This window comes from Chrysemys picta, chromosome 6, assembly GCF_011386835.1.
Source record: "Chrysemys picta bellii isolate R12L10 chromosome 6, ASM1138683v2, whole genome shotgun sequence".
In the NCBI taxonomy this organism is placed as follows: domain Eukaryota; kingdom Metazoa; phylum Chordata; order Testudines; family Emydidae; genus Chrysemys; species Chrysemys picta.
In genome coordinates this window covers 49976499-49997657 of record NC_088796.1, presented here as the reverse complement: position 1 = coordinate 49997657, position 21159 = coordinate 49976499, and the positions used below count along the sequence as shown (strand labels likewise).

General features: G+C 41.7%; 1 protein-coding gene across 4 annotated transcripts in view; it reads right to left on the bottom strand.

Annotated features, from left to right (window-relative positions):
• The window catches only part of ZFYVE16 (zinc finger FYVE-type containing 16), a 51997-nt gene extending 31055 nt beyond the window's left edge, over positions 1 to 20942 (bottom strand). For 2 of the 4 annotated variants that reach the window (XR_010588805.1, XM_005288197.5), the window contains exons 1-3: positions 19324 to 19463; positions 3931 to 4039; positions 1476 to 3715 (exon numbers count right to left, since the gene is read on the bottom strand). Coding sequence is in view for 3 of the 4 variants with exons in the window: in XM_005288197.5 (XP_005288254.2) it covers positions 1476 to 3715; positions 3931 to 4000 (2310 nt within the window). In the remaining variant the exon portion in view is untranslated. Of the gene's footprint in view, positions 1 to 1475; positions 3716 to 3930; positions 4040 to 19323; positions 19464 to 20921 lie in introns of those variants that run through there. The other 2 variants (XM_065550141.1, XM_065550142.1) reach the window with 2 other exon arrangements.
• Between the last annotated feature and the right edge of the window lie 217 nt (positions 20943 to 21159).

The following is a 21159-nucleotide window of genomic DNA, read 5'->3' as shown; positions in this document are numbered from 1 at the left end:
ACAGAGTTCCCATGTGATTCTGGACAACTTGTTTAAATCAAATTTACCCCATGTGCTTAGATAGTGACCATCTGTGAAATGATATGCAGAAGTGCTAAACACTCAGCTCGAACTAGAATCTATGGGAGATGTGCTTTGAACATGTGAAATGGTAAAAATATGTTACGTGCTTTGAAAAAAATCAAGCCCTAGGCATCTCAAATTGGGCACCCAAAATTAGTGTACACTGTTGACCTTAATCTCTGTGCCAGAGCTTCCTGTATGTAAAACAGGGATAATACTGTCACCTTACAGGAGTGAGGTGAAAATAAAATGTATTATTATTTGTGAAGCACTCAGATAGTGATGGAGTGCCACAGAAAATGAGGAAATGAATTATGTATTCGGAGCAGGCTCTAAATGATGTGCAGTAAATAAGGTATGGGGCCACACACTGAATCAGGATAATATAAAATATTAAATAGCAGCTTGCTGCTCATTAAGCACTATTCATCTTCTGCACTGAATGAGGCAGGGGTTCTTAGTAAAAAATAGTATGTGATCATATAATTAAAATCTAAGACTATTGTAATGTATATGCCCTAAGGCTCAAATTAATGCTGTACAGGCTTAGACTAAGCTCTTTGGGGCAGGGATCTTTTGTTCTGTGTTTATACAGCCCCTAGCACAGTGGGATCCTCATTCAAGACTACGGCTCCTACATGTTATGATGATATCCTTAATTCTAGCATTGCTTAACTTTGCAGTGCTTAACTTTGCAGTCTTAATATTCTTTTAACTTAGTGATTGTGTGTAATATTAGTTCCATAGCACATCATTGACATACAGTGGAAAATAAATAGCAACTGAAAATAGCAAATCTTATTCATTATACCGACCTCTTTACAGATTACCACAATCAAGAGTAATTATGAGTGGTCTTCCCCACATTCCCTGTACTTTCTCAGATTTCATTAAGATTTGAAATACTAAGATTTATTATTCCATCATTTAGAAGGTAGAAGAAACACTTTGGATATCCAAAGAAAAAACTCCTTAGTAATCAGCTTAAGTTGCTCAATAATAGGTCATAGGGCGAGATTTTTCCCAACTGTATTTTCACAGTAAAATCTTATATCTTTGCTTAATACTTAGTATTTGACAATCACTGAGTCATCTGTAACTATAAAAATATATAGTTAATTTAATTCAAAAGTTTCCTAATGAAAAGTTGATAGAGCCTAAAAAAGTAGCACTAAATATCAGGCAAAGGAAGGAAAAACTAAGTCAGAGTGGTTTTATTAGATTGAAAACCATTGTGTTATGGCATCATATTTTTCATTTGAGGACCCCTAAAATTTTTGAATGGGGATGCAGACCCCTTTGGAAATCTTAAAACAGTTTGCAGACCCCCATGGACCACAGGTTGAAAACCCCTGCTGTAACACAATACATGGGCAAAAGCAATTTAATGCCAAGCATTTTTCATAACTTACTTTCCCACATGCACGACAGTGGTGTCTTCTTTTTGTAAATGTGAACTTGACTTGGCAGTTCATGCAGTTGGGTGCCTCTGAATCGGGGACCCAGGGTGGCTGTTTTTGTCCCAGAACTAGAGGTGTTTTAACAGGTTCTATGCTTGCAGGCACACAACTTCCGCCTGCTTCCAAGGAGTTTTCTGTATCAGACTGATTACATTTGGAGCTTATGTCAGTACTAGTTTTGGTTTCTGAGAGAGGGGCCTTTGGGGGTATGGAATTCACTTCCTGGAATTCAGTCGTAGGCATATTTGGCTTGCTGAGCTCTCTCTCAATTGCAGTTCTTTGAGGAAGATTAAGCAACTGTTTAGGCCTAGCACCTCCAATATTTACGTTCTGATGGCTAAGAGTAGGGACAGGTACTTCAATAGGAGTCTCAGTTATATGGTTAGAGGCCTCTTGTTGAATAGGATACGTACTTTTTTCTGGGGGAGACTCCAATTTATATTCAATATCAGCTATTCTACAAGTACTTTTAATACTGGAAATCTCTCCAATCTCCTCCAGTTTTGCTTTTGTTTGTGAATCATTGACCTTTTTGAAATCCAGGTTTGCTTGATTTGCATCAGACTCCAGCAGATCATCCATACCTTCTTCAAAGGGCTTTGAATTATTGGGCTGAAGACACTGTCCAGATAAGAAGGCATCAAGCTCAGCATCACTAATCAGTGAATCACTTTTAATTAAGTCTTCCTCAATAGTTAAGTCAGCTAAAACTGGACAAGTAACACTTTGATCATGACTGTCAACTGGCTGAATACCATCACTGCACAGTTCAATTTTAGATTCTCCAACAGGGCCAGCAGCGTGGATTTGGGGAGAATCACCTTTATTAATTTTGTTGTCAGATTCCCTCTTCTTTCCAGCTATAGTTATAGCTTCTTCTACAAAGCATTGGTTGATTTGGTTTAGATATCTTTCCTGTTCAGAAGGTTCCCTCTTTCCAGAGGATTCCATATTGGAGAATCCATGCTTAGATTTTCCTGCATGCATAGTCACAGTATCACTGATGACATCTGCCTTTTCATTCTGATGTATGTGGCCACTTTTGTCTTCTGTTACAACTAATGAACCACATATGGATACAGCAAGTGGAAGACATGACAATGAGGTTTGGATATCTTCATCAGTTAAATGTGAAGTTGAAACACTGTGCAATATTTCATTGGTATTAAGTTCTGGACTGCACAAGTTTTCTTCTGCACTCTTCATCTTATCTAATACTACCCTATCCTCTATTTGAGATGAAGAATCTGGTAGAACACATTTTCCAAATAATTTTAAACTGCTTTTGTGTAATTCAGAACTCTTTGGCAGATCAGAAGGCAAGGATTCCCCATTACCTTCATCTTTTGAATCTACATTTTCATTAACACTCTCTTCAGGTGACTCTTGACTTATCACACAGCACAGACTTGCATCTTTTAATGATTCACAACGCAGCTTTTCAAGGGTTGTGTCATCTTTGGGACTGAGTGCATTTGGGGTCTGTGATGTTACAAAGGCAGATGTAGAGTTAAGGCCTGTAATTTGTTCCAGCTGATCGAACACCTGATTATCCTTTAAAGTTTCTGTCCTAATTTGATTATCACATGAATCTGAGAGCTTTGCTTTACCATGATTGTGTGTTTTAAAATCCAACTGGCTCAACTCTTTTGTTGCAACATGTCCCTCATCTTGTAGTGTTGTGTCCCCACCATTCTGTTGTTCTGTGCCTGAAACACCACCGAAAGCTACTGACAAACTACAAACTGTAGCTGGTACTAAAGATAAATCAAACCCAACCAAAGAGTTCTCATTGCATTGGAAGTCATCTGGCTGCAGCTTCTGAATATCTTCATTACTACTCGTTGAATGGATCAAATTACCTGTGTCACTGATGAGATCACATACAGGTATACTACACCTCCCCAGGCTCAAAGGCTGAATTTCATTTGAGGCACCACCATCCACAGTAGACAGAAGATCGAGTCCAGTAACATTTTTCTCATTTTGTGCTGAGGAATTCAGTTCAAACTTTGCTGTATTTGTTGTAGCCTGACTGGCTAGAGAGAATTCTTCTGACATACTACAACTGCTAACATATTCTTGCACTTTTGGTACCAGGAATACAGGTTGTAAGTAATCCAATTCTGAAGAGACTGAATGCTGTATTGAATCACACTGGTTTGCAGCTGTTCTGTAGCAGTCAAGTTCATCTATTTAAAAACAAAAAGGATCAAAAGCAAAGTTTATAAAACTGGTTCTTCACACGGCACTCCCACCTCGCAAAAGCTTTCTTCAAACAAAAAACACCACTTAAGAAGAACAGACCAAATTTTTTTCACTTCCTCTTGGTCTTAACCATTTAAGTTTGTTTTCCCCAAACAACAACAACAACAACAATAAAAAGTAGCACAAAGATCCATCTAACCTGTATTTTGCTCAAATTCATCAAGTACTTTGTCCAAGTCACAGACTGCTGCTTTAAAGTAACTGTCCATTCTAGTTATGGCTCTAGTGAAACTTGAGTCCTCTTGTACCTACAAAGAAGAATGTGCTGTTTTATTTATTCAAAGGATTGGGTGGCAAACTTGCAAATTTTAAATAGCTCCTTCCCTTCTCCCCATATACAGAATCCAAGATTATAAACACTGCATTGTAAAATCCTTTATGTTCAAGATGTTCTCAAGAATCCTCACAAAGACAGAAAGAAACACAGGGATTTAAATGGCCTTGCCAAAACTGAATCATTTGAAGGCATTTGCTGTACTGTCACAATTTCATAGTTTCAAAGAGTTTAGGGTAGGAATGAACCACAAAGAACGGACACCACTTGATCATCTAGTCTGACCTCCTGTGTATCTCAGAAGATTAAATTTCACCCATTAACCCATATATTGAACCCAAAAAACTTCAGATCAAACCATTTCAGTCCTCAGGAAGCTAACCTGAGGTGCGCCACAGGCAGAAGACAGGAGAAACTTGAGGTGCCACCAATGCCCTAAGGATAGGGATGGGGGTGGTGGACAGAATACAACTGGCAAATTGTGTATTGGATAGGAAAATTCCTTCTTGATCCCTGAAAGCAACCAGCTGAAACCCTGAAGCATGAGATTTGATTACAGTCAATGTCTTAGTGCAGGCTGCAAGTATTATGAGTATGCACAGGGCAATGCAGAGCTTCTTGTTCTCTCTATGGCACATTAAGGGAAGGAATGAACAGGGGGAGTCACAGACTGCAAAGCCTGACTCCTGACCACCTACAGAACACAGAATTCCTCCCAGAACTGGATTAAAGTATATTTTTTAGAAAAAGATTTCTAATGTAATTTTAATGATCCCAAGTGAGGGTGAATCCACTATCTCCCCCGATACAGTGTTCCAATGCTTAATTACCCTCAGAGCCAGGAAGTTGCATCTTATTTCAAGGATGAAGTTGTCCAACTTCAACATTCAGCCACTGGATCTTGTTATGCCTTTGTTTGCAAGACTGAAAATCCCCTTACTATCAGATATCTTTTCCATGGGTATATACCTGTGCACAGTGATCATGTTACCTCTCAAACTGAGCTCCTTCAGTTCTGGGTTGCAAGGCTTGTTTACCAGTCCTGGGATTATTTTTGTAGCCCTCCTAACTCTTTCCACTATTTCCATATCATTTTCTGGAAGTGTGGACACCAGAACAGTACACAGTTTTCTAGTAGCAGTCTTACCTATGTTGTGTACAGAAGCATGACCACTTCCTTATTTCTACTTGATATTCCCTTTTTATACATCCAGAGATCACATTGGCCCTTTTTTGCTGCAGCATTGCACTGAGTGCTCATGCGGAGAGTGATCTACAATCATCCCTAAAACCTTCTATGAGTCACTGCTTTCCAAGACAGAGGTATAGCCAGCATTCTATGTTCCCAGATATATTACTTGCATTTACCTGTATTAAAAACACATTGTGATCATTTAACCAGACTATTCACGTCACTTTGTAACAGAAACCTGCCCCTTTTGTTGTTTAGTATTCTACTAATCTTAGTGTTATCTACCAACTTTATCAGCAAAGATTTTATAATTAAATGGAAGTTTGTATTAGAAGGAGGAGGAAAATGAAATGCAACTGCTGTTTAGATGTATACACATTTGCAGAATGTACTGAAGTGTATGCGCACAGGCAAGAATCAACAACTCAATTATGTTTGAGTACAATAGCTAAGAAACTTTTTGAATACATAGTGTCTCCTTTGGGTTACTATACTCACAGCCATGTATTACTCACTCTAACTGACATGCAGTCTTTAGTGGGCTGTGTGACTTGTCAACTAAACCCTTTATTTGCCTATAAAACAGGCATAGCATAGACAGCAGTAGTGCAAGTGTCCCAAATTGTTTTAACCCCATTTCTCGTCTCCTTTCCTTGCCCATTCAGTCAATCATCTGCCTCTGCACCTAACACTGCAAAAAAAATGACAACCAGTTACAAAATAACCACCACATTTGATATGTGGTCTCCTGGCAAGTGAGAACTTGACTGAGCCCACAAACTCATTTCATATAGGCAATAAAGAGTCTTCAGATGGCAACAACTTTCAGCTGTTACCCATTTGATGTCATTTAGACTAATGATTTGGGGCACAAAGCTTATTTCTATTAATATATTGAGAAATGTAGTCCAAGACAAAACTACTTTAAGTAAATATTATTTTATGTTCTGCCTGCTTTAGTTATTCTATGCATAAAGAAAGTTACAAGAATTGAGGGAAAAATGACGTTACCAATACTAGACAGATGGGCCTAGGTGGACACAGGCCTTCTTCTATCCCCAAGTCAGTCTTCAATAGTAACCATTAACTTATTCCTTTGCATGATAAATTATTTAACTAGATCACTTTGCACAAATAAGATTTTTAGAAACATTACATAAAAAGAAAACTGTAGTGTAAACATTTATTTTAGAAGCTACCACTTCATGTTTAGAACTTGTATTAGAACTGAGAACCTGTACACTTGCTTTTAGTCTTGTCACAAACAATTTTTTCTTCTTATGAGAAGGGATATAAATGATCAGACCTACAAGCATAAGCTCACCACTAACTGATGGGGGTTAGGCACAAACTTCTCCCAAAGACAGGTTATTCTGTAGTTGTCCACTGTGGGCTTTCTTGTACCTTACTCTGAAACACCTCATACGGGCCACTATGAAACAGGATACTGGACCAGAACTCTGGTCTGATCCAGTATGGCAATTCTTATGTTTCTATACTATTAAACCTTCAAAAATAAAATATTAATACTGCCTTAAAACACTACCTAAAAATTTACTTTTATATGCACACTAATAAAAATTACTGAAGAGCTTTATGAACATTGACTTTCAATATCAGAGTTTAGAGTGTCATTATATTATGCAGCACCGAAATCTGCAACCCACATACAAAAACCTTGTAATTCAGACATATGTCACCTATGAATTATGAGTAAAGTAATTATATTCAAGCTGCAGAATGGGGAAGCTGTTGGAGAAAGAGAAGACAAATTATCTGAATTATCTTAATTTTCTTCTGGGGCTCTAGTCAATATATTAGCCACTCATGCTTCAGTCTCCAGGATTAGGTTCTGGAAAACTGTCAGTGGAATTACAGCCCTATAACTAAGTTACCCACTTACTGTAACTGACTACTTGAACATCTTTTATTATATATGTTAAAAATACAGTAAGCAAAGTATCTAATTACACAGCTCCTGATGTTCAACATTTTTAAAAAATTCTATGTTTAGAGTATTTTAAAAGGCAAGACAGGACTAGATAGCTTTAAGCAACTGTTTTATCTTTTATTAGAGCTTGAATTTGTGTTTCTGTGACAAAAAGATATTTAGGACAAATAATTAAAATCTTATAACTGAACTGTTTACAGCTCAGCCCAATATATACATAGAATAAAAAGGAAAACACATAAGAGGTTTTTCATTAATGGCTGCTCACCTCCTGAAGAAAGATTAATAGGATTTATACATTTTACTGATTAAAAAAAATTAAGGGGTACTGAGGCAGAGTGAAAAGATTAAAGGATTTCTCAGACAAATCTTTGTCAATCTCACACTGAGCCCAATGAACGTCAATCCACATTTTTTTCTTAGAGCATAAACCTCTCTGGGGCAGGGACTGTACTCCTTTGTATTTGAACAGCACCAGGCATAACAAGGACCTGACCCTTATTGATGCTCCTTGACACTACCAGATTAGAAACAAATATTTATCCGTAATTGGTTGTGGAAGACTGCTGCTGAACACAACATAACATACCCCTCCCTCAGGGGGCTAAATGCATTACAGCTTTGGATCACTCCTAGCCTCCACCAGAACGGGTTGAAAGAGGCAGAAAGCATCTGGGAGGACAAAAGGCTGCCTGAGTTTGGGAGGGGAGATTTGCGGTAGGTATGCATGTGGCTTTTTTTAGTTGGGGAAGCTTGTATAACAAGTCCCACTTGTACTGAAGTTGTGAAGAGCCTGCATGCGAGGTGGATTCTGCCTCTGTTTGTGTACTTGCTTGATTATGAAAAGAACACTGTAGAGAGAAAGAATGAAGGAGCATGCAATAGAACAGCATGTGTGGTTTGTGACTGGGGAAGAAGTGGATGAAAGTTGGGGCCGGGGGGAGACCCAAGATGAAACTGGGGATAGTAATAGAGAAATCGGGAATTGAGAATACAAGATAAGAAAGGAATAGAAGAGGGTGAGGTAAGAGACTAGAAACTTGGGGGGAAGGAAGACGAGCGCACAACATAGAAGATGACAGACAAGAAAAGGACATCAAGGGGAGAAAATAGACTGAAAAGAGAAAAATAGGCAACAGAAGAAAGGAAAATTTAGAGTTAAAGGACAAGAACATAGAATGGAGATAAAGTAAATTTTTACTTAACAGAAAGGGTGAATGGCAAAGTGAGGTAATAACCAACCAAGTTTTATTTATTTATTTAAAGGGATGGCTCATGTATGCTATAAGAACAGAAAGAACAGGAGTACTTGTGGCACCTTAGAGACTAACAGACTAAGGTGCCACAAGTACTCCTGTTCTTTTTGAGGATACAGACTAACACGGCTGCTACCCTGAAACCTATAAGAACAGAAATTCACCAGGGCCAGCCCCAGCTGTTTAGGCTGCCCGTCTCCCAGTTTTATCTTTAGGTCAAACAAAATTCTCTCCTAATTTCCCCACAACCTTTTTCAGTAGCTGCTTCTACAAGCACCCCAGTTTTTGGGAAGTATCGTGGTCACTTCATAGATGACAGTCCTTCCTGTTGCAGAAAGTTGTGCTGGCAATTCAGTACTGGGTGCTCTTTCCTTTAAGCCAGTACTCAACTCCTAGCATGACACTGGGCAAGACGATGCAGGGGTAAGAGGCAGAGCTATATGGCTGGAGATGTTTTTAAGGTGAGAAATAAGTCTGAGCCCCTCACTACCTCTGATCAATCCCATGAAATCTTAAGAAGAGAGGGAGCATTAACTCCAGTGCCCAAATTCTAACTAAAATAACTACATTCTGACTACGTAAATCCTCCCTACCTTTTGAATCAGATTTCCCCCCCGCCCTCCTTTCCCCTCCTAAAAAATATATGTAGTGCTGTCAGCATCAAATAGATGGCACATTTCCATCCCAGAGGTGACTAAATGAACATGTACTACTGCTATGTCAGTTTGTGGCATTTCCTAGTGATGTATTTAGTGGCAGCAATATTTCATGACAAAAGAATTTTACTTTTATAGCACCCATAACAATTGCCTGATTGTTTGTGGTAAGCAACCACAAGACGCTGTGTATGAATTATTTGTATTTTTATTCTCCTAAAAAAAATCTTCACCAGTTTTTTTTTTTTAGTTCATAGTGAACAGGGCACCTAGGCACAAGAGGACTTTTTGTTTAGGACAAAGATGGTAAAGGCTCCTCCTGACTGTTCAAAGGAGACAAAAAGTATTTTGAAAAAAATGAAACCTGCTTCTCAAGAGCGAGATCCTTACATTTTATTTACCAAAATGAATGAATGGGGGAACACGTGAACACAGATGGATAGACAGGGTGTTCAATTTCAGGGTAAAAAGAACGTCTGATGTTTTAGGTTCTTTATGAATGCTTACGGTTTCATGTTAGCATACACTTAGAATCTGGATTCCAATACTGACATACAACCATTATTTTACAATTGTGTATTCAGCAATTAGAGGATAAAGATGCCCTAGAGGGGTTTTTTCAGTAACATTTTATTTTTATTAAGGTACCATATTTATGCCTGTAAATTATTTCAATAACTAGAGATGTTTCTTTTTAAAAAAAAAAACTTGTATACTATTTGAAGGTTATGAAAAATCTCTTCTTCTGGTCCTTCAAGAGTCTATATTCAAAAGTCTGAGAGAACATATAGCACCATTCTGCTCTATGACATTTGATACCCGTTCAAAAAGTAGTGCTTTCACAGTAGGTTGCTTGAAGATTAGCATGATGCCACTTTTCAAAGCAAAAAGTTTCATACAATAGGGATTGCATATTGGATTGTAGGAGTTCAAGCAACACTCAGGGTATGTCTATAGTGCAATAAAAAAACCACAGCACCAGGGCTTGGGGACTATACAATTGTAATACAACCATTCAGGCTTGCACTGAAGCCCAGGCTCTAAGACTCTCCCCTCTTGCAGAGATTCAGAGCCTGGCTCCAGCTCAAGCCTGAACATCTACACAGCAACTTTATAGCCCCACAGGCTCTCACCCCCCCCCCCTCCCCACGCAAGCCTGAGTCAGTTTACTCAAGCCAGTCACAGGTCTTTTATAGCAGTGTATACACACTCTCAGTTATCTGTCACTGAGCATGTGCCACCACCTCAAGAGAGAAACTCGGGCGAGGGGGGGTTAAATATTTATGAACTGGAAGGTTGGCAGTTGTAGCTACAGATGGCAGTCTCTTACAAATTTTAAGGGGGACAAGGTGGGTGAGGTAATATCTTTTATTGGACCAACCTCTCTTGATAAAAGAGAGAAGCTTTCGAGCTACACAGAGCTCTTTTTCAGGTCTGGGTAAGGTACTCAGTTGTCACAGATAAATACAAGGTTGAACAGATAGTTTAGCATAAGTAGTTAACACATATTGTAAGGCAGGGGAAGGCAACCGGCGGCATGCGAGCTGATTTTCAGTGGCAGTCACACTGCCTGGGTCCTGGCCACCGGTCCGGAGGGCTCTGCATTTTAATTTAATTTTAAATGAAGCTTCTTAAACATTTTAAAAACCTTATTTACTTTGCATACAACAATAGTTTAGTTATATATTATAGACTTATAGAAAGAGATCTTCTAAAAACGTTGAAATGTATTACTGGTACTCAAACCTTAAATTAAAGTGAATAAATGAAGACTTGGCACACTACTTCTGAAAGGTTGCCAACCCCTGTTCTAAGGGACCATTCAAGGTAAAGTGGCCCATTAATACCACTGCAGTCAAAGGACAAAAAGGAGGGTTAGTGGGTTACAGATTGTTGGAATTAGTGTCTCGCAAAATTATAAATTTAAGCTCCCAGCCTCATCTTTTCAAAGTGTTGTACAGTTTTCCTTTAAGGATGAGGACTGAGAGATCAGATAGCGTCATCAATCGCTCTGTGAAAAGTGTTTACCCACAGATGATCTGGTGTTTTGTTTTGTTTTTATTTTAATCATTTCCTGTGAGAGTTCTTTCGAGAGCGTACTGATCATCTGGTTTCATCCACACAGTCATTACTGGGGCATTTAGTGCATTGGATGGATGAGGTACACCACATGTTGGCACAGATCTTAAAAGATGTCTCATGCAAGGTGCTGATCATTGTAGCAGTGGAGATATGAATGCAGGTTTTGCATCTGTCAGTTCTGGCACAATCAGATTTGTAACCCACTAACCCCCTTTTTAGTCATGTGACTACAGGAGTGTTAACAGGCCACTTCACTTTGAATGGTCCATTATGTTTCTGTATTGTAGTTTACATGAATTATTACTCAAAGTTCTGTATTAATATGCCTAGTAATGAGTCCAAAAACATTTCCTGGATCTTTTTTGTTATCTGCATTGTTAAAGACATATTTGCTTACAGGTATTTTTAAATAAATTACCAAAATAATTGAAACTAGCATGATTATATTGTGTTTTGACAAATAAAATATGCAGAATTTTTAAATATTGTGCGCAGAATTTTTTAAATTTTTTGGTGCAGAATTCCCCCAGGAGTAAAAGATGTTTTACACAGTTAAAGACTGTATGGCCTACGTCTATCCTATTGACTCACAAGGACTTTCCAGTTATTTATCCTTGGGTGCCAGTCAACTCCTTTTTAAAAAAAAAAAAAAAAAAGCTGATCATGAATGTTCCAAGGAAATATTTACCAAAAAGGTATTTCTTCCAGTTATCAATCCATTCATTTTGTAGGTTGAGCACTGTTATAATTGAGCCTACAAATTTACCCTAATACTGAGCATAGCTGTAAGCATGAGCAAAAGTTTATAAAATGTCAAGAACAAAAGTTAAAGGGAAAATGTCTGAAAGGGTGACAAACACTGAATGAATCCAAGAAAAAAAGGCCTACTGTAACAACTCAAGAACTTGTGTTAAGATCATGTCTGGTAAACAAAAGCAGCTTGGAATCAGAAATCAGTGAATCAAAATGGGTGTGTCAGAAATTAAGCCTAACTGGTGGACAAAATAATGAGAAGATGAGCTATTCCACCCATCACTCCCCTTTTGGAATCTTTAGAGAAAGATTCTGGGGAGAAAGAACAGGAGTTGGCACCTGTTCTTTTTGCAGATACAGACTAACATGCCTGCTACTCTGAAACTCTGGGGAGAAAAACTGGCTACTGAAGTGAGCTTCACGATCAGGCTGCCATCCCCATCATCTCGGGGGCCTTTGTTATCCTACTGAGAGATGTCTTCACCAGATCAGGCCAGAGAGGGATCCAGATGACATCCCTATCTCTGCTGGCTCTGGCTGAATCCCAATCACCACCTGGGATGTGAGACATTGTCAAACTCCCCACCCCTTTGTGTTTTCTTCTCCTTCCCAATTTACTAACCTTCTCCTTTTTCCTTCTGTTTACAAAGAGTCTGTATTAGCTGGCCAAGACTGTATATTTTGCAACAATGCTGTGACCAGAAAGAGGCAACTAAAAGCACTGCCCTAAACTCATACCAGCATTGCCTGTTTTATTTTCCAGTAGTGATGTTGCAAGTGAGAGTCAACACCAGAGACCGAAGCTGTATTTTCTACTTCTGCTGGTCTTTCCTGTCCTCGTGTGTGTGTTTGTTGTGTTTTGTCTTAAAGGAAATGAGATCAAACTTAACAGCAACAACAACAGCTCCAGTTATTTCAACTAACTTATCTTTTCCTCAAAGACAGGTTTCAGAGTAGCAGCCGTGTTAGTCTGTATCCGCAAAAAGAAGAACAGGAGTACTTGTGGCACCTTAGAGACTAACAAATTTATTAGAGCATAAGCTTTCATGGACTGTTCCATTCTATATGTATCCGAAGAAGTGGGCTGTAGTCCACGAAAGCTTATGCTCTAATAAATTTGTTAGTCTCTAAGGTGCCACAAGTACGCCTGTTCTTCTTTTTCCTCAAAAAGACAGTTTTTACCATATATACTACCATCTAAAACAGTGGTTCTCAAAGCCGATCCGCCACTTGTTCAGGGAAAGCCCCTGGCAGGCTGGTTTGTTTACCTGCCGGTCTGCAGGTTTGGCTGATCACGGCTCCAGGACAATGGGGGCTGCAGGAAGCGGCGGCCAGCACATCCCTCGGCCCGCGCCACTTCCCGCAGCTCTCATTGGCCTGAAGCGGTGAACGGCGGCCAGTGGGAGCCGCAATCAGCCGAACCTGCGGACGCAGCAGGTAAACAAACCGACCCAGCCCGGCAGGGGCTTTCCCTGAACAAGCAGCAGACTGGCTTTGAGAACCACTGATCTAAAAGAATCAAACTAGGGAATTTTTCCTTCTAAAAACTCTTCAGTTAAAGGAAAAGGTAAGAAGGGGGGTTGTTAAAAGCAAGCCTTCATACCTTACATTTCAAATCCTTTAACTGCTTTTCCTTCTTTTCTGTATCTTTAATAAATGGTTACAAGGATTTTTAACGGCGTTTGCACCATGGTACTAAGCAGGCTGAGGTCTCTCTATACCAAACCCTGAACCTTGTTTAAAACTGTTTAATGTTGGGCAGTGATTGGTTTATGCCAACATCTTTCATTCCTTGGGCCTATTTATTCTATCTAAATTAATGTAACAGCACCCCTATGGTACATATGGGAGATAAGGGTGTTTGCTAATGTAAATAACTAAAAGTGCATTCCACTTTTCTACGTACACATTTGGTCTACTTGGAAACAAACCCACCATAAAACCTTAAACTCACATTCTCATTGTTTTAAACTTACCCCAACATTTTAGGGCTAGCTTCCTTTTCCAAGCCATTTTTTCATTCTTTTGTGCCTTAATTTATGGAGTACTTGCACTGAACATCCGCTATACACTTAAATAGTAGTAGAAAATAATCATCATACAAAAACTTAATTGCAATATCAGCAAGTACATATGATATATAGTGTAATTACATGTACTAGTAATACACCTATATAGCGTAAGCCAGTACATGTAGAATAGCATGTATAAAACTACAGAATTCAAATAAGTTACATCTTTAAAAAAGGCCTCTGGAAAAAGTATGACCTTTAATGACATCTTAGAATATACTAAATATGCTGGTCAAATATCCTTGTTTCCCCAACCAAAATGAATACCAAAAAAGCTTGTTAAGCAAAAAGCTTAAGTGGATAGAAAACAAGAGGAACAGTGTGAATCTGATCAGTCATATCACATGCCAAAGCCATGTCTCAAGAAACTCCTGCTACAGCACTTCACATTCCACAAACAGAAAGTTTATATAAAGAAATATTAGCAGGCATTTTACCCAGTTCAAGCTGAAATGTGAGGAACTCATACTCTGTACACAGGGTTGCATTCATCTGAAGTATATAGTATATGAGAACACTTGAAAAATAGCTTTAAACAGCAACTTTAAATTCTAATTACTGATTTTATATTTTATAGAAGACAGGCACATAGATAACATTTCAGTTTTCAGAACGTAGCCTCTCTTATGGGCTTCCTAGTCCATCCCTTTGTTTAAAAAAAATAATGTTTGCGGGGGCAAAGACCCACCTTCATTTTGAGTTTTGTAAACTTATAGACTAGTCATAGGTCAAAATTACAAAAATATCTATCCACTTGATCTAGAGACCAAAATAATATTTTAGTGTTTAATAGTAGCTAATGTTTATGAAGACCTGCGGAGGGGGAGGGCACTATGGCCCTAATCCAGAGACAGATCTTTGCAGACTCCACTGGCTTGTGAAAATATGAAACCCTACTGAAACAAGGGCCTACCCTGCTGATCCAACTGCAGGATCAAGAACTACATTATTTAAAAGAGCAACAGAGGGTCCTGTGGCACCTTTGAGACTAACAGAAGTACTGGGAGCATAAGCTTTCGTGGGTAAGAACCTCACTTCTTCAGATGCAAGAGGCATTTGAAGAAGTGAGGTTCTTACCCACGAAAGCTTATGCTCCCAGTACTTCTGTTAGTCTCAAAGGTGCCACAGGACCCTCTGTTGCTTTTTACAGATTCAGACTAACACGGCTACCCCTCTGATATTATTTAAAAGAGTATGCTAACTCAGTTGTAAGCCAGGTTTAAACAGATGCAAGAGTGTCCATATACAAACACTATGTCTTCACTGCAAAAAGTGTGATTTTAACATCAAGATAGCTATCTGGATATAAAAATCCTAGAGGAGACAAGGCATGGAGGGAAGAGGTAATTGTGCTCTGTCTCAACAATAATTTTACAATAAGATAGTTTTCTAAATCTGTGCAACATCATATCGTTAAACCAGTCCAACTCTGTGTTTAGACCAGATCCTTTTTAACCTTTCTTCACTAATTTTTATGGTGCAATAAAAATAAGATGCCAAGAATGGTATCAGGGTTGGGCTGTTTTTCTCCTACCCCGAAGAGTCCCTACAAGTCCCTAATGATCACCTGTTCTCCAGTATTCCCACACTTCAGGAGGACTTACAGGACTTCAAGCATGGAGGTGCACAAAGTTCTGTTTGTCAGCTACCTTTGGAGTTCATCAATATTGCTATTTATCTCACAAGAGGTGGTCTAATTCACTACTGTCTGATTACTACTACAAAATCTTCAGAATGTGTTATTAACCACTGGCTACAGCACTCCTTGTTGAGCAGTACAAGGTATTACCTATACCCACAGGTTTGGTGCTTACTTCCTCTGCAAAGTTAATAGTTGGGTCAGGAAGTTAAGAAAAAGAGGTACACGTTGTGGAAGAGTTTTCAAACATACAGAAAGCAAGACATATGAGCACTATTAACTGTAGGAATATGGCCTTGCTTGGAAGTAATGTTGCTTCATACTTAAACTAGAGTGTACAAATTCCACTGACAAAGATTTAACTCAAATTATACAAAATATTATAGTTCCTGAGATAAAATAACCTGACATCTTTGGCCTCTTAGCACTTATTATATGGTAAGAGAAATGACTCCAGGAATACAATGCCTGAGGCCTGGTCTACACCTAAAACTTAAGTTAACCTAGTTATGCCGCTCAGAGGTGTGAAATATTCACACTCCTAAATGATGCTGTTAAGCTGACCTAATTTCCAGTGCAAATACCACTAAATTGATGGAAGAATTTCCATCAGCCTAGCTACCATTGCTCAAGTGGGTGGATTTACTACAGTGACAGAAAAACCCACTCCATCCCTGCAGTGACTGTCTATCTTACAGCAGCGCAGCTGCAGCCTGGCCACTTTTCTATTCTCACCCACCCCAACACCAAATAATTTGTGAAACAGTCTTTTGAATATACAGTACAGAAAATTGTATGAAGTGAGCAACGCAGTGGAAAGAAGTCAACCATCCAAGGCAGATCACTTGTTTTTGTTATCATTGTTCCAGGACCCCAGCAGAACAGCTGGGCCATCAACAGCCAGTTCAATAATTGAAGAATGCATTTTCCTAACAGAACAATTAAGTCTCTTACTGACTGTGTCTATTGCTCCAATATTCCCATCTGCATCAGCTTTCATTACTCAGCTTTAGAAAACCAGTCATAGATGTACCATTATTTCAACAATTCTGAAAGATGACCAACAACTTTTCCTCAATCTAATAGCTAAATGTTTCTTCTGCTGTTGCTGATTCCTGTCTTTTGTGATAAAATAGGACTACCGACTATCGTGTATAACAATTTTCTATTAGAAAACTTCTAAATGATCCAACCCTGGAAGCTAATACTTAGGCAAATTTAGACACTGTTGGGAACCTTTAACTGCAATATTCATTCTTCTAAAATAATACACTATTAAGAATCAGCTTCAGGAATTAAGATATGTGTATGTTAAGGTAGGTTGTGTGTCTGCCACGAAAGTCATGGATTCCATGACTTTCCGTAACCTCTGACTTTTGCAACGGTCAGTGCAGCTGGCTCAGGAACTGCCCGAACACTCAGCAGCAGCAGCAATTCAGGTATAGGAGGGGGTTCAGGGCTGGGGGTGTGGGGTAGCACTTACCTGGGGGGAGGGAGTGACCAGCATGTCCTTACAGCTCCTGACCTAGGCAGAGGGGTCAGGGTGCCCTGCGCCTGCTGTCCCTGCTTGCAGGCACCACCCCCGCAGCTCCCATTGGCTGCGTGCAATTCCTGGCCAATAGGAAAGGCGGAGCCAGACCTTGTGTTGAGGGCAGCGCCCGGAGCCTCCCTAGCCTTCCCCCCCCTTAAGAGCTGCAGGGACACACAAAGCCAGGTAGGGACCCTGCCAGCCCTCCCCCCTCAGTGCCAGCAGGAATCCCCGGCCATGCACCGCTGCCCCCACCCCCCAAGGGGTCCCAGGCCGCACACCTAGCACATATGGTGCCCCCAGACTGCCCCCCAAAGCACCTGCGGCCCCCCACCCAAGTTTTAGTTAGGGGTATATAGTACAAGTCATGGACAGGTCACGGGCTGTGAATTTTTGTCCTAGACTTTTACTAAAAATACCCATGACTAAAACGTAGCCTTAATTTTAAGATAGCATGATTTTTATAGACTAAAAAAATACCTGTGCCACTCAAGTGCTCCACAAGCTAAGGCTGCTTTACATATACATTGTTAATTAAATCATTCAGTTGTTGGTCAATTGTACTCACTAGTTCAGGGGTCAGCAACCTTTCAGAAGTGGCAAGTCTTCATTTATTCACTCTAATTTAAGGTTTTGCGTGCCGATAATATACTTTAACGTTTTAGAAAGTCTCTTTCTATAAGTCTATAATATATAACTAAACTATTGTTGTATGTAAAGTAAATAAGGTTTTTAAAATGTTTAAGAAGCCTCATTTAAAATTAAATTAAAATGCAGAGCCCCCCGGACTGGTGGCCAGGACTGTGAGTGCCATTGAAAATCAGCTCGCATGCCACGTTCGGCATGCGTGCCATAGATTGCCTACCTCTGCAGTAGTCTATTTTGAGCAAATCAAAATAAAGCAAAACATCAGTTTATACTTCTCCAATAAAGCAACTGAAAATAATTTTCTGCTTTTTATGGTATGGCAGATGGCACAATTCAATAACCTGACTTCTTGAGAGTAATCACCTATTATACAGTGCCTGTGGAGTGCAAATTGCTTCAATCCAAGTTAAAGATGTCTAAAAAAAATAGCTGGTCTCCACAATAACAATTTGCAAACAAAGTACCAGTTGCCAATATTTAAGGGTGGTGTTAGGTTTGTCAACCCATTTTACTCCACCCCACCCACAGATTTTCAAAGGTTGTAATAATTTACATCATATCTGCCTAGATTAGATAGTAAATTCCTTATGGCCGAAAGTTTCTTTCTACATTTCTAAAATTTCTCCTTCCAATTCATTAAATACCTTGCACATCTAGCAAGCTATACAGATAATGATTTCCAGGACTACTCATAAGTCTTTGTTACTAAACTATAAGAAATACGGTGGCAGAGACTAGAAGAAACTATTCATGCTCTGCAAAAGGCTTTCAGTTTGAAATGGGAACAGCCAAAGAAGTTAAATATGTTCAGAGATCACTCACTTTACACCCCCACTCGACAGAAAGTTAGTTTCTAAATACGGTATGAAAGAGAAGCCAGCTGAGACTCAGAGGGGACAGAAAGAAGAAAGAGCAGGAAACATTATACTGTGATCCCGCAGCAGTCAGGGGTCTCCCTGTACTGGGAACATTCAAGAGTCTCCACAAAGGAGGAAGGAAGAGCTGTGGGGCAGGGTGGGAGGGCTTGGGAATGGAAAGCGGCTGTTTAACACACACCAGAGAGGGACAATGAATCCCAGGGGCGCTCACCAACTGGGACAGCTTTCCAGAGCCTTTTGAAAGTCCAACAACAGAAGCAAGTGGTTTGCGAAGAGCCTCGCACCCAAATCCTCCACCACCAGATTCCAGGGACCCCTCATCACGGGAGAGGGGGGAAATAAGCCACCTTCCCCCATACCCCACTCACGCCAGGAACTAACCCTGCCCCCCCAATACCCTCCTCATCCCGAGCGGAAGGGGGGCCGAACTCCCGTCTCCTCACTCTGCTGGGGAGGGGGGCACTGACCCCGCCGCCCCGAAGAGGCTGCCCGGCCCCACGGACGCGGCGCGACTCCGTGATGGGCTTCTTCGCCGCGCCTCAGGGCAAGGGGCCGGATCCCTAGGAGCCTAAACCGTGCCCCCTCCGGGGCCACCTCGCTCACCTCATAGGCGCCCCTCCCTCACTGGCTCCGGGACGGCGGCCCCGCACAGAGCGACAGCCGCCACCGCTTCGCCGCTTGTTTGCGTTTTCACGGGACTCGCTCAGGTTCTTCCGCGCATGCGCAGAGCCTAGTTCTCCTTGGCCCGACAGAGGCTGCGGCCATTCCTTGGAAATTCCTTTCTGCGCCTGCGCAGAATCCTCCACTTCCCTCTTGAGGGGCGTCTTGCCTGCCGGGGGTGAGTTTCTCGAGAGCCTCCTGCTGCATGGTGCAAGGCGGCGTCCAGAGATCCAGCCCCACCCCGCCCCGCCGCCAGGGCACAGGAGGCGCTGCAGAGACGGGAAGCTGAACGGCTGGAGTCCATGAGCAAAATCATCCTTCAGGTCCAAATTTGCTGCTGGCTGGTAGCTGACGCCAGGCGGGTCCCCGCACAGATCTCACACCCGTTTAGTTAAAATGCATTAATCTGTTTAGTGACACACACATTCAAACCGATTTCAGTATGTCCACACTGCAGTCAGCACCGGTTTCGCTACCTCAGTGGGCAAAATATCAGTGCAAGTTTTGTGTGAAAAGAAGCCCTCAGTTCTTGTCCCACCTCCTTAGATTCAACAATTTTAGTATAAATTATGCACCAAAACCTACGTTAAAGGACTATTCAGGTTGCAAAAACAAAGCAGTCAGATGTTAAGAATTGCCAGAATTAAGGTTGTCTCTGTACCCTTATTTTGTTACCCTTATGTGAATATAAGGTTGCCAACTTTCTAATGGCACAAAACCAAACACCCTAGCCCCGCCCCTTCCCTGGAGGCCTCATCCCCGCTCACTGCTTTCCCCCATCCTCACTCACTTTCACTGGGCTGGGGCAGGGGGTTGCAGTGCAGGAGGGGGTGAGGGCTCCAGCTGAGGGTGCAGGCTCTGGGCTGGGGGTGAGGGACTTGGGATGCAGGAAGGAGTTAGGGGTGGGGTCGAGGGATTTGAAATGTGGGAGGGGGCTGCGGGTTGAGGCCGGGGGTTGGTGTGTGGGAGCATAGGCGCCGACTCCAGGGCTGGAGCACCCAGGGAGAAAAAATGGTGCATGCTCTGCACCCACTGGCAGCTCCCCGCACCGCCCCAGCTTGCCTCTGCCTCCTACCCTGAGCGCCCCTTCGCTGCTTCTCCCCCTAGCTCTCAGCGCTTGTGCCGCAAAACAGCTGTTTCGCGGCGGCAAGTGCTGGGAGGGAGGTGGAAGAGGGGGAACTTGGCGCACTTGGGGAAGAGGTGGGGCCAGGGCAGGAATTTGGGGAATGGGTCCAAAAGGGGCAGGGAGGGGGCAGAGTTGGGGTGGGAAGTTTGGGGAAGGGGTGGAGCTGGGGGGGGGGGGTCAAGCACCCACTGGTGCCAGGAAAAGTTGGTGCCTATGTGTGGGAGGGAGTACAGGCTCTGGGCTGGGGTGCAGGCTCTGAGGATGAGGGGTTTGGGGTCCAGGCTGGGGGTAGGGCTGAGGGATTCGGAATGCAGGAGGGGGCTGCAGATTGAGGCAGGAGGTTGAAGTGTAGGAGGGGTTACAGGCTCTGGGTTTTGGATGCAGGAGGGGGCTCCGGGTTTGGGCACAGGCTTACCTCGGGCGGCTCTTGGTCAGCAGTGCAGCAAGTTTAAGGCAGGCTTCCTGCCTGTCCTGGTTCCGTACTCTGCCCCAGGAGCAGGTCCAGCTCCTCGGCAGGGGGGGGCAGCAGGAGGCTCCAGACGCTGTACTTGCCCACTGGCACCGCTCCCCAGCTCCCATTGGCGTGGCTCCCAGCCAATCCGAGTGTGAAGCCAGTGCTCGGGGTGGGGGCAGCATGTGGAGTCCCCCACCCC